General features: G+C 41.7%; 1 protein-coding gene across 2 annotated transcripts in view; it reads left to right on the top strand.

Moving 5' to 3' along the window:
- The window catches only part of LOC117505881 (guanine nucleotide-binding protein subunit alpha-13), a 47,313-nt gene that overhangs the window by 9,855 nt on the left and 25,167 nt on the right, over positions 1–12,291 (top strand). For both annotated transcript variants that reach the window (XM_034165416.1, XM_034165415.1), the window contains exon 2: positions 10,086–10,315. In XM_034165416.1, coding sequence (XP_034021307.1) covers positions 10,086–10,315 — 230 coding nt within the window. The remainder of the gene's footprint in view (positions 1–10,085; positions 10,316–12,291) is intronic.

Below are 12,291 nucleotides of genomic sequence, written 5' to 3' on the forward strand. Positions count from 1 at the left end.
AAAACGAAAGCGTTAGCAAGCTAGTTAGCTTGCCAACGCTGATGAAAGTTAGCTGATAAAAGTGCTCCGTCGCGATGTTTTGACCGTTAGAGGTCTTCCTTAGGCGTTGGAGCACAGTAAAAAAGTAAAAAAAAAAAAAAAAGTAAAAAGGTAAAAAAAGTCTTGAAAAAGACTGTTAATTCAAGTCCAAAGCAGCAGGTAGCAGTCTCTGTGTAAACAGTCCCAACAGAGAGCCAAAATTCTGATGCCAACACGTATCTCTGTGTGCACAGGTGTGCCTTAGACTGTCCACAAAAAAACAAAAAAAAAAGGTCCGGGACAGGTCTCTCACTGTTGTCTCGGCCTACGGACCGAGCGGCAGTGCAGACTACCAGACCTTCCTGGAGTCCCTGGGAGGGGACTCCAAGAAGTCTAGATAGTGCTCCCACTGGGGACTCCATTGTTCTCCTGGGTGACTTCAGTGCCCACGTGGGCGGCGACAGTGAGAACTAGAGGGGGGTGATCGGGAAGCACGGCCTCCCTGATCTGAACCTGAGTGGTGTTCAGTTGTTGGACTTCTGTGCTAGTCACAGTTTGTCCATCACTAACAAAAAAGTAGAAAAGGGGGTGTTCACAATAATAGTAGTGTGGCATTCAGTCAGTGAGTTCGTCAGTCTTGTGGAACAAACAGGTGTGAATCAGATGTCCCCTATTTAAGGATGAAGCCAGCACCTGTTGAACATGCTTTTCTCTTTGAAAGCCTGAGGAAAATGAGACGTTCAAGACATTGTTCAGAAGAACAGCGTAGTTTGATTAAAAAGTTGATTGGAGAGGGGAAAACTTATACGCAGGTGCCAAAAATTATAGGCTGTTCATCTACAATGATCTCCAATGCTTTAAAATGGACAAAAAACCAGAGACACGTGGAAGAAAACAGAAAACAACCATCAAACTGGATAGAAGAATAACCAGAATGGCAAAGGCTCACCCATTGATCAGCTCCAGGATGATCAAAGACAGTCTGGAGTTACCTTTAAGTGCTATGACAGTTAGAAGACGCCTGTGTGAAGCTAATTTATGTGCAAGAATCCTCCGCAAAGTCCCTCTGTTAAATAAAAGACGTGCAGAAGAGGTTACAATTTGCCAAAGAACACATCAACTGGCCTAAAGAGAAATGGAGGAATATTTTGTGGATTGATGAGAGTAAAATTGTTCTTTTTGGGTACAAGGGCCACAGACAGTTTGTGAGACGACCCCCAAACTCTGAATTCAAGCCACAGTTCACAGTGAAGACAGTGAAGCATGGTGGTGCAAGCATCATGATATGGGCATGTTTCTCCTACTATGGTGTTGGGCCTATATATCACATACCAGGTATCATGGATCAGTTTGGATATGTCAAAATACTTGAAGAGGTCATGTTGCCTTATGCTGAAGAGGACATGCCCTTGAAATGGGTGTTTCAACAAGACAATGACCCCAAGCACACTACTAAACCAGCAAAATCTTGGTCCCAAACCAACAAAATTAATGCCTCACAGATGTGAAGAAATCATGAAAAACTGTGGTTATACAACAAAATACTAGTTTAGTGATTCACAGGATTGCTAAAAAAGTAGTTTCAACATAATAGTTTTGAGTTTGTAGCGTCAACAGCAGATGCTACTATTATTGTGAACACCCTCTTTTCTACTTTTTTTTACTAATAGCCCAATTTCATAGCCTTAAGAATGTGCATATCATGAATGCTTGGTCTTGTTGGATTTGTGAGAATCTACTGAATCTACTGGTACCTTGTTTCCCATGTAACAATAAGAAATATACTCAAAACCTGGATTAATCTTTTTATTCACATAGCACTACTATTATTCTGAACACTACTGTATTTGTGTGTACTTGAAACATGCTATGTCAGTCTTATGTGCAAAACCATGTCAGAATAGTATCTTTGTTTCTGCAAGTTTGTATTTTTAGCAGCATTGACTTGTTTCCAACACCTGTTTCTTGTTTGTCACATTCTGAATTTTCTGGGACTGCATTTGCTCAGATTTGAAACCAAAAATAGTTGCCTCTAGGGACTAGTGTCTACACATAAGTATGAATGGACCATATGCTAATTTACTAAATTCTGAAAGTTAGAAAAGGAAATCAGAAAAGCTATCTGGGACCTCAGAAAGCCCATCTGCAATTATTGCTTGATCTCCAAAATCAGTCTAGGCAAGTGAAATTATGTTCAGTATGAGTGTTGTCATTAGTGCCACTTTGAAAATTAAATTCATGATAAGTAATTTATCCTAAACTTATGATCTGTTGTTTTTTCAAACTTATGCAAAAACAAATCTTGAGAGAGAAAAAACAGTATGTGATAGTTAATAATTATTAAGAGCCTGTTCTTTCATATGTATGAATACATTTTACCACATTGCAGTTGTTTTTTTTAATGAAACCTCAACCTATCATTCTTTTTGAGTTCTACACATATGATACCTTATTTACACCAGGATGTTAATAAAATCAATGCTGGCTATTCTCAGAATAAAGTACTTATATCCACAGTTTCAAACTGCATAAGTCAAATGGTGTCCACTTTATGGTCTTCTCAAAACATTAAAATTACTGTTCTGGATGCTCAGAATGCATCTGAGCTTATCTCAAAATCGTTGGCTACTGGGGGCCTACGGGCCTCCCACTTTGCCCCCCCCCCCCAATTTCTAGTTCCAAATTGCACCCTTGGGAATTTGGTCAGAACATGCAGACTTGTGGTATCTATAAGCCTATGATTTTTGGAGTGGTTCCAATAATATTTACCACTGAAAATTGGGTCAAACTTAACAAATTTTGGGAAATAAACGAAAAGCCACCTGGTGGCAACAACCGGTATTACAGCTGTACCTTAATAATGGTCTCAAAACTACCTGCTTCATTTATTGACGGTGTCAAAAGTTTCTGTCAAAAAACTTAACACCTGCTTTAAGTACAACCCCAATTCTAATGAAGGTGGGACGTTGTGTAAAATGTAAATAAAAACAGAATACAATGATTTTCAAATCCTCTTCAACCTATATTCAGTTGAATACACCACAAAGACAAGATATTTAATGTTCAAACTGATAAACTTTATTGTTTTTGTGCAAATATTTGCTCATTTTGAAATGGATGCCTGCAACACGTTTCAAAAAAGCTGGGACAGTGGTATGTTTACCACTGTGTTACATCACCTTTCCTTCTAACAACACTCAATAAGCGTTTGGGAACTGAGGACACTAATTGTTGAAGCTTTGTAGGTGGAATTCTTTCCCATTCTTGCTTGATGTACGACTTCAGTTCAACAGTCCGGGGTCTCTGTTGTCGTATTTTGCACTTCATAATGCACCACACATTTTCAATGGGCGACAGGTCTGGACTGCAGGCAGGCCAGTCTAGTACCCGCACTCTTTTACTACGAAGCCACGCTGTTGTATCACGTGCAGAATGTGGCTTGGCATTGTCTTGCTGAAATAAGCAGGGACGTCCCTGAAAAAGACGTTGCTTGGATGGCAGCATGTGTTGCTCCAAAACCTAGATGTACCTTTCAGCATTGATGGTGCCATCACAGATGTGTAAGTTGCCCATGCCATGGGCACTAACACACTATGTGCTATTTCCTCCATAATTTATGGCTCATTTTAGCATCTTTTTCCAGCTGCATGTTGTTCAGATTTGCAGAGTTTCCTGCCAAACATATTTTATCCATGATCGAAGTGTAATCAGTCTGCACACTTCAGAAACTTATAAAATATGACGGGACAGAAAGGAGTGTTTTGATCAGTGCTATTTCAAGCTCATTATTGCAGATTAATGGGCCTTTCATGCGTTGGAAGCGTCAGAGGCATCAAGAAAAGCATTATTTTCAATGAGACGCGTTGCTTAGAGGCTTGAAGTGACGCTTCTGACGGGAGTGCGCATTGCCACTTGTCACCAGGCTGACGCGGTCAAAGTTCAACCCAATCTTTTTTATATTTTTTATTGTTTTTTTACTGAACAAAAGAAAAAACAAGTTCAACCCAATCCAGACATGACACAAAACTAAAGTGATTTCAAATGGCAACTTTCTGGCTTTAAGAAACACTACAAGAAATCAGGAAAAATAATTGTGGTAGTCAGTAACGGTTACTTTTTTAGACCAAGCAGAGGGGAAAAAATATGGATTCACTCAATTCTGAGGAAAAAATTATGGAATCACCCTGTAAATTTTCATCCCCAAAACTAACACCTGCATCAAATCAGATCTGCTCGTTAGTCTGCATCTAAAAAGGAGTGATCACACCTTGGAGAGCTGTTGCACCAAGTGGACTGACATGAATCATGGCTCCAACACAAGAGATGTCAACTGAAACAAAGGAGAGGATTATCAAACTCTTAAAAGAGGGTAAATCATCACGCAATGTTGAAGAAGATGTCACAGTCAGCTGTGTCTAAACTCTGGACCAAATACAAACAACATGGAAGGATTCAAAGGATTCAAGGATTCAAAGGAGTTTATTGTCATATGCACATAGGAACATGTTCCCTGCACAATGAAATGTGTTTACTGCATTTAACCCATCCTAATTGCCAGTTAGTAGCAGAAGTCGACTTTATGGCACCCGGGGACCCAGCTCTAGATGTATGTCCCTGCCCTGAGTCACGAGCAGGGCTGAGCAAACCTTGACCGGCTTCATGACACACTTAACAAACAAGAACACACATAAGCCGGTCCGGTACGTAAACACACATAAAAGCACACACAAGGAAAGTTTGGGAAAGAAAAAAACACACACACAGCATCACTGAAGCAAAAAACAAAACAAAACCCATAAGCACAGAAAACAGTCACAGAAAAACAGTAAACAACAGTAACAGCAGACGACAGCCGAGACTTGAATGTGTCCAGTGTTCAGACAGACAGCCCGGAGGCCGCCCTTGGTGCCATCAACAGGCCTTATCTGTCCATCCTGGGGGGGATCCCAGTCCTGAATTAGTCCACCAGAGTCCAAGGTCCCACAGTCAACATCACAGGACTGGGAGAGGGAAAGACAAGAGAGGCGGGGTAAGACGAGGAGCGAGGCATCAGGAGTGTTCTTCGGGGGGAGGATTTTATCCCAGCGGCCTTGAAGGGCAGCTGGTGTTTGGAAACCAAATAGATATCCAGATTAACAGACTCCTGAAAGATTCCACTGTCTGAAACTTCAGAGTGGCTCCCAAATACATCTGAATAGAGGAGAAGAGATGTGGTCATTACTGACGATCAAAGCGGTTTTCCAGTGCAGCCATTCTCCCCGAGATGGATTCCAGCGTTCGGTTAACACCTGCCGACTGAGCTGACACTGCCCTTCCAATCGAATCGATCATGTGGGGCAGCCTGGACGGGCCAGTTAATGCTGCCTCCACCTTCTTAATTTTCTGGTAGACCAGTGCTATGGCCGCTCCACACAGCAGAAACCCGGTCACCCCAGCTCTAAATAAGTAAACATCTTCAACGTCCTCCACAGACAACGTGTACAGGCACATGACACGCCACCTCCGCCAGCTGTCCATCACGTAACCCGCCACATGTGTCCCGGCAGGACAGGTCGGGTCCTCCGCTCCCGAGTGTCTTGTAGAAAAAATAGTGTCAATTGCGTTCAGAGACCACTTGATTAGATCCATTTTGCCGTTTCCAGAGGAGCAGGGCAGCCTCACAGACAAACACGCTACAGTAGCAGGAAAGTTGGGGAGGGAGGAGGAAAGAAAAATGCGACCGTCCTGACCGAGAGCAAGAAGGCAAAAAAAAAGGCAAACATACTGGTAGACCAAGGAAGACATCAAAGCGTAAAGACAGAAAACTTAAAGCAATATGTCTCAAAAATCGAAAATGCACAACAAAACAAATGAGGAACAAATGGGAGGAAACTGGAGTCAACGTCTGTGACCGAACTGTAAGAAACGGCCTAAAGGAAATGGGATTTACATACAGAAAAGCTAAACGAAAACCATCATTAACACCTAAACAGAAAAAAACAAGGTTACAATGGGCTAAGGAAAAGCAATCGTGTACTGTGGATGACTGGATGAAAGTCATATTCAGTGATGAATCTTGAATCTGCATTGGGCAAGGTGATGATGCTGGAACTTTTGTTTGGTGCCGTTCCTATGAGATTTATAAAGATGACTGCCTGAAGAGAACATGTAAATTTCCACAGTCATTGATGATATGGGGCTGCATGTCAGGTAAAGGCACTGGGGAGATGGCTGTCATTACATCATCAATAAATGCACAAGTTTACATTGATATTTTGGACACTTTTCTTATCCCATCAATTGAAAGGATGTTTGGGGATGATGAAATCATTTTTCAAGATGATAATGCATCTTGCCATAGAGCAAAAACTGTGAAAACATTCCTTGCAAAAAGACACATAGGGTCAATGTCATGGCCTGCAAATAGTCCAGATCTTAATCCAATTGAAAGTCTTTGGTGGAAGTTGAAGAAAATGGTCCATGACAAGGCTCCAACCTGCAAAGCTGATCTGGCAACAGCAATCAGAGAAAGTTGGAGCCAGATTGATGAAGAGTACTGTTTGTCACTCATTAAGTCCATGCCTCAGAAACTGCAAGCTGTTAGAAAAGCCAGAGGTGGTGCAACAAAATACTAGTGATGTGTTGGAGCGTTCTTTTGTTTTTCATGATTCCATAATTTTTTCCTCAGAATTGAGTGAGTCCATATTTTTTTCCCCTCTGCTTGGTCTAAAAAAGTAACCGTTACTGACTGCCACAATTATTTTTCCTGATTTCTTATAGTGTTTCTTAAAGCCAGAAAGTTGCCATTTGAAATGACTTTAGTTTTGTGTCATGTCTGTGATCTGCTTTTTTTCTACAAAATTAAACAACTGAATGAACATCATCCGAGGCCGGTGATTCCATAATTTTTGCCAGGGGTTGTATGTATGTGTATGTATGTATGCATGCATATATATATGTATGTGCATATATATATATATATATATATATATATATATACGAGGGCTGTCAATAAAGTATAGGTCCTTTTTATTTTTTTCAAAAACTATATGGATTTCATTCATATGTTTTTACGTCAGACATGCTTGAACCCTCGTGCGCATGCGTGAGTTTTTCCACGCCTGTCGGTGATGTCATTCGCCTGTGAGCACTCCTTGTGGGAGGAGTCGTCCAGCCCCTCGTCGGATTCCTTTGTCTGAGAAGTTGCTGAGAGACTGGCGCATTGTTTGATCAAAATTTTTTCTAAACCTGTGAGACACATCGAAGTGGACACGGTTCGAAAAATTAAGCTGGTTTTCAGTGAAAATTTTAACAGCTGATGAGAGATTTTGAGGTGATTCTGTCGCTTTAAGGACTTCCCACGGTGCGAGACGTCGCTCAGCGCTCTCAGCCGCCGTCGTCAGCCTGTTCAAGCTGAAAACCTCCACATTTCAGGCTCTATTGATCCAGGACGTCGTGAGAGAACAGAGAAGTTTCAGAAGAAGTCGGTTTTAGCATTTTATCCGGATATTCCACTGTTAAAGGAGATTTTTTTAATGAAAGACGTGCAGACGGATCCGCGCGTCGGGACGCAGCCGACGCGGTGCGGCGGCACAGGAAAAACACCTCCGTGTTGATAACCATTTGTAAAATCCAGGCGGCTTTTGATGGCTTTCAGTGGAGTGAGTATATGAGAAATTGTTTAACAGGCAGGACATGTTCCAACTTGTCCTTAAGGCTTTCAACAGAGGTGTTTTTCCTGTGGCGGAGCGTCGCAGCGGCTGCGTCCCGACGCGCGGACCCGTCCGCACGTCTTTCATTAAAAAAATCTCCTTTAACAGTGGAATATCCGGATAAAATGCTGAAACCGACTTCTTCTGAAACTTCTCTGTTCTCTCACGACGTCCTGGATCAATAGAACCTGAAATGTGGAGGTTTTCAGCTTGAAACAGGCTGACGACGGCGGCTGAGAGCGCTGAGCGACGTCTCGCACCGTGGGAAGTCCTTAAAGCGACAGAATCACCTCAAAATCTCTCATCAGCCGTTAAAATTTTCACTGAAAACCAGCTTAATTTTTCGAACCGTGTCCACTTCGATGTGTCTCACAGGTTTAGAAAAAATTTTGATCAAACAACGCGCCAGTCTCTCAGCAACTTCTCAGACAAAGGAATTCCGACGAGGGGCTGGACGACTCCTCCCACAAGGAGTGCTCACAGGCGAATGACGTCACCGACAGGCGTGGAAAAACTCACGCAAAGTTATTGTACTTGGCCCCACAAATCTTAGAAACATGGTGTCTAACCAGATCCTTACTCTGGATGGCATTACCCTGACCTTTGATCAGGATATGTCCTTCAATGCGCATATTAAGCAAATATGTGGGACTGCTTTTTTGCATTTGCGCAATATCTCTAAAATCAGAAAGGTCTTGTCTCAGAGTGATGCTGAAAAACTAATTCATGCATTTATTTCCTCTAGGCTGGACTATTGTAATTCATTATTATCAGGTTGTCTTCAAAGTTCCCTGAAAAGCCTTCAATTAATTCAAAATGCTGCAGCTAGAGTACTGACGGGGACTAGAAGGAGAGAGCATATTTCACCCATATTGGCCTCTCTTCATTGGCTTCCTGTTAATTCTAGAATAGAATTTAAAATTCTTCTTCTTACTTATAAGGTTTTGAATAATCAGGTCCCATCTTATCTTAGGGACCTCGTAGTACCATATCACCCCAATAGAGCGCTTCGCTCTCAGACTGCAGGCTTACTTGTAGTTCCTAGGGTTTGTAAGAGTAGAATGGGAGGCAGAGCCTTCAGCTTTCAGGCTCCTCTCCTGTGGAACCAGCTCCCAATTCAGATCAGGGAGACAGACACCCTCTCTACTTTTAAGATTAGGCTTAAAACTTTCCTTTTTGCTAAAGCTTATAGTTAGGGCTGGATCAGGTGACCCTGAACCATCCCTTAGTTATACTGCTATAGACGTAGACTGCTGGGGGGTTCCCATGATGCACTGTTTCTTTCTCTTTTTGCTCTGTATGCACCACTCTGCATTTAATCATTAGTGATTGATCTCTGCTCCCCTCCACAGCATGTCTTTTTCCTGGTTCTCTCCCTCAGCCCCAACCAGTCCCAGCTGCCATGCTAAATCGGCTAAGAGCTAGTAGCTGCGCTAAGCTAGCGAATTCCTAAAAACACACAAAGTGAATAATGTGTAAATAATTTAGAGGTGATTCAGCAGAGGGAGTGCTTTAGTTAAGGCACGTGAAGATTACACTGTGAAATAAATCGTTATCTAGTTAACTAGATCAATCTAACTGCGCAGATTAAACAGCTAACAGATACAGAAAAACACCGCTGTGCTCCGGAACAGGAAGTGATACAATACCGCCATATCATGCATTACTTGTTCCATATATGACATTGTGTCGAGGTTTGGGGAAATACGTACAGAACTAATACTAAACCAAAAATCATTGTGTTTCCGTCAGGGGTGTTAATATTTGGAATAATTGTCCTGATAATATTAAAATACTTGGTAGATTGGTTGGTTTTAAAAGGCTTTACAAAATGAATATATTTACCCGTTATAGGTTGAAGGATTAGGTTTACATTTTGTCACTGTTCACTTTTACTTGTTTGGTTGTGTTTTGAAATTTTGTGATTAAGTTAAATTGTTTATACACTTTTTTCCTTTTCTTTTCTCTCTTTTCTTGTACAGTTATTATGACTGTGTGTAGGTGTGTATGTATGTGTATATATGTATATGTGTGTATATGTATATATACATTCTTTATTTTTAATGGTATAAGGGGAGGCTGCTTATAAGCTTTGCTTCTGCCTTCACCCTTTCGGCCACACGGGTTTTCGTACGTTGTTTCTTTTATGTTTTGTTATTGCCTTTGTTGTTGCTCAGTTGTGTGCCAGATAAATAAATCAATTCAATTCAATATGGTTTTGAAAGCCTTGCCTCGGCCAATATTATGGCCTTTAATTTTTCAGTCATGATCTAGTTTTTTTTTCCAATCATTCACTGTCAGCTGTGACCCTTTATTGACATCAGAGATTTTTTTCCTCTCTACTTTGTGTACCACTCATCGCTTTTCTTCATCCAGGTATCCGTGTGTTGGTTGATGCTCGGGAGAAGCTGCACATCCCATGGGGCAGTCCGTCAGCCCAGCAGCATGGAGACATCATGATGGCCTTTGACACCCGTTCAGTGATGTCTCATGGTCACAGTATGGTGGAGCCCAAACTTTTCCAGCACTACTTGCCATCCATCCAAGCCCTGTGGGCTGACCAGGGAATCCAGAGCGCCTACGACCGCCGCAGAGAGTTTCAGCTGGTGAGTGTGACACAGCTGTGCCGTCATCATTACTGCTGCCCCCTGCTGTTAGTGGATCTGACTGTTAAAGGACATGTCTCACAGAATTCATAACAGCTCAGATTTTGACTGTTAGAGGTCACGTGTTAAGATACCGGTATTTATTTGTACACTTCTGTGACCCGTCTCTAAGTATACGCCAATCAAAGCAAACAGCTACAGAGACTGCCGAAGAACAAAGTATTCATTTTTCTGAATGTTTCCAAGTGTTTATGACAGTGTTTACGTCACTCTGAGCAAACGTCCTAGTGCACTGTTGAATGGAATGTAGACAGACTACTCAACTCAACTCAACTCAACTTTTTTCTTATATAGCGCCAAATCACAACAAACAGTTGCCCCAAGGCGCTCCATATTGTAAGGCAAGGCCATACAATAATTATGAAAAACCCCAACGGTCAAAACGACCCCCTATGAGCAAGCACTTGGCAACAGTGGGAAGGAAAAACTCCCTTTTAACAGGAAGAAACCTCCAGCAGATCCAGGCTCAGGGAGGGGCAGTCTTCTGCTGAGACTGGTTGGGGCTGAGGGAAAAAACCAGGAAAAAGACATGCCGTGAAGGGGGGCAGAGATCGATCACTAATGATTAAATACAGAGTGATGCATACGGAGCAAAAAGAGAAAGAAACAGTGCATCATGGGAACCCCCCCACAATCTACGTCTAAAGCAGCATAACCAAGGGATGGTCCAGGGTCACCCGATCCAGCCCTAACTATAAGCCTTAGCGAAAAGGAAAGTTTTAAGCCTAATCTTAAAAGTAGAGAGGGTATCTGTCTCCCTGATCTGAATTGGGAGCTGGTTCCACAGGAGAGGAGCCTGAAAGCTGAAGGCTCTGCCTCCCATTCTACTCTTACAAACCCTAGGAACTACAAGTAAGCCTGCAGTCTGAGAGCGAAGCGCTCTAATGGGGTAATATGGTACTACGAGGTCCCTAAGATAAGATGGGACCTGATTATTCAAAACCTTATAAGTAAGAAGAAGAATTTTAAATTCTATTCTAGAATTAACAGGAAGCCAATGAAGAGAGGCCAACACGGGTGAGATATGCTCTCTCCTGCTAGTCCCCGTCAGTACTCTAGCTGCAGCATTCTGAACCAACTGAAGGCTTTTTAGGGAACTTTTAGGACAACCTGATAATAATGAATTACAATAGTCCAGCCTAGAGGAAATAAATGCATGAATTAGTTTTTCAGCATCACTCTGAGACAAGACCTTTCTGATTTTAGAGATATTGCGTAAATGCAAAAAGGCAGTCCTACATATTTGTTTAATATGCGCGTTGAATGACATATCCTGATCAAAAATGACTCCAAGATTTCTCACAGTATTACTAGAGATCAGGGAAATGCCATCCAGAGTAACGATCTGGTTAGACACCATGCTTCTAAGATTTGTGGGGCCAAGTACAATAACTTCAGTTTTATCTGAGTTTAAAAGCAGGAAATTAGAGGTCATCCATGTCTTTATGTCTGTAAGACAATCCTGCAGTTTAGCTAATTGGTGTGTATCCTCTGGCTTCATGGATAGATAAAGCTGGGTATCATCTGCGTAACAATGAAAATTTAAGCAATACCGTCTAATAATACTGCCTAAGGGAAGCATGTATAAAGTGAATAAAATTGGTCCTAGCACAGAACCTTGTGGAACTCCATAATTAACTTTAGTCTGTGAAGAAGATTCCCCATTTACATGAACAAACTGTAATCTATTAGACAAATATGATTCAAACCACCGCAGCGCAGTGCCTTTAATACCTATGACATGCTCTAATCTCTGTAATAAAATTTTATGGTCAACAGTATCAAAAGCAGCACTGAGGTCCAACAGAACAAGCACAGAGATAAGTCCACTGTCCGAAGCCATAAGAAGATCATTTGTAACCTTCACTAATGCTGTTTCTGTACTATGATGAATTCTAAAACCTGACTGAAACTCT

This window comes from Thalassophryne amazonica, unplaced genomic scaffold (genome assembly GCF_902500255.1).
Source record: "Thalassophryne amazonica unplaced genomic scaffold, fThaAma1.1, whole genome shotgun sequence".
Taxonomy (NCBI): domain Eukaryota; kingdom Metazoa; phylum Chordata; class Actinopteri; order Batrachoidiformes; family Batrachoididae; genus Thalassophryne; species Thalassophryne amazonica.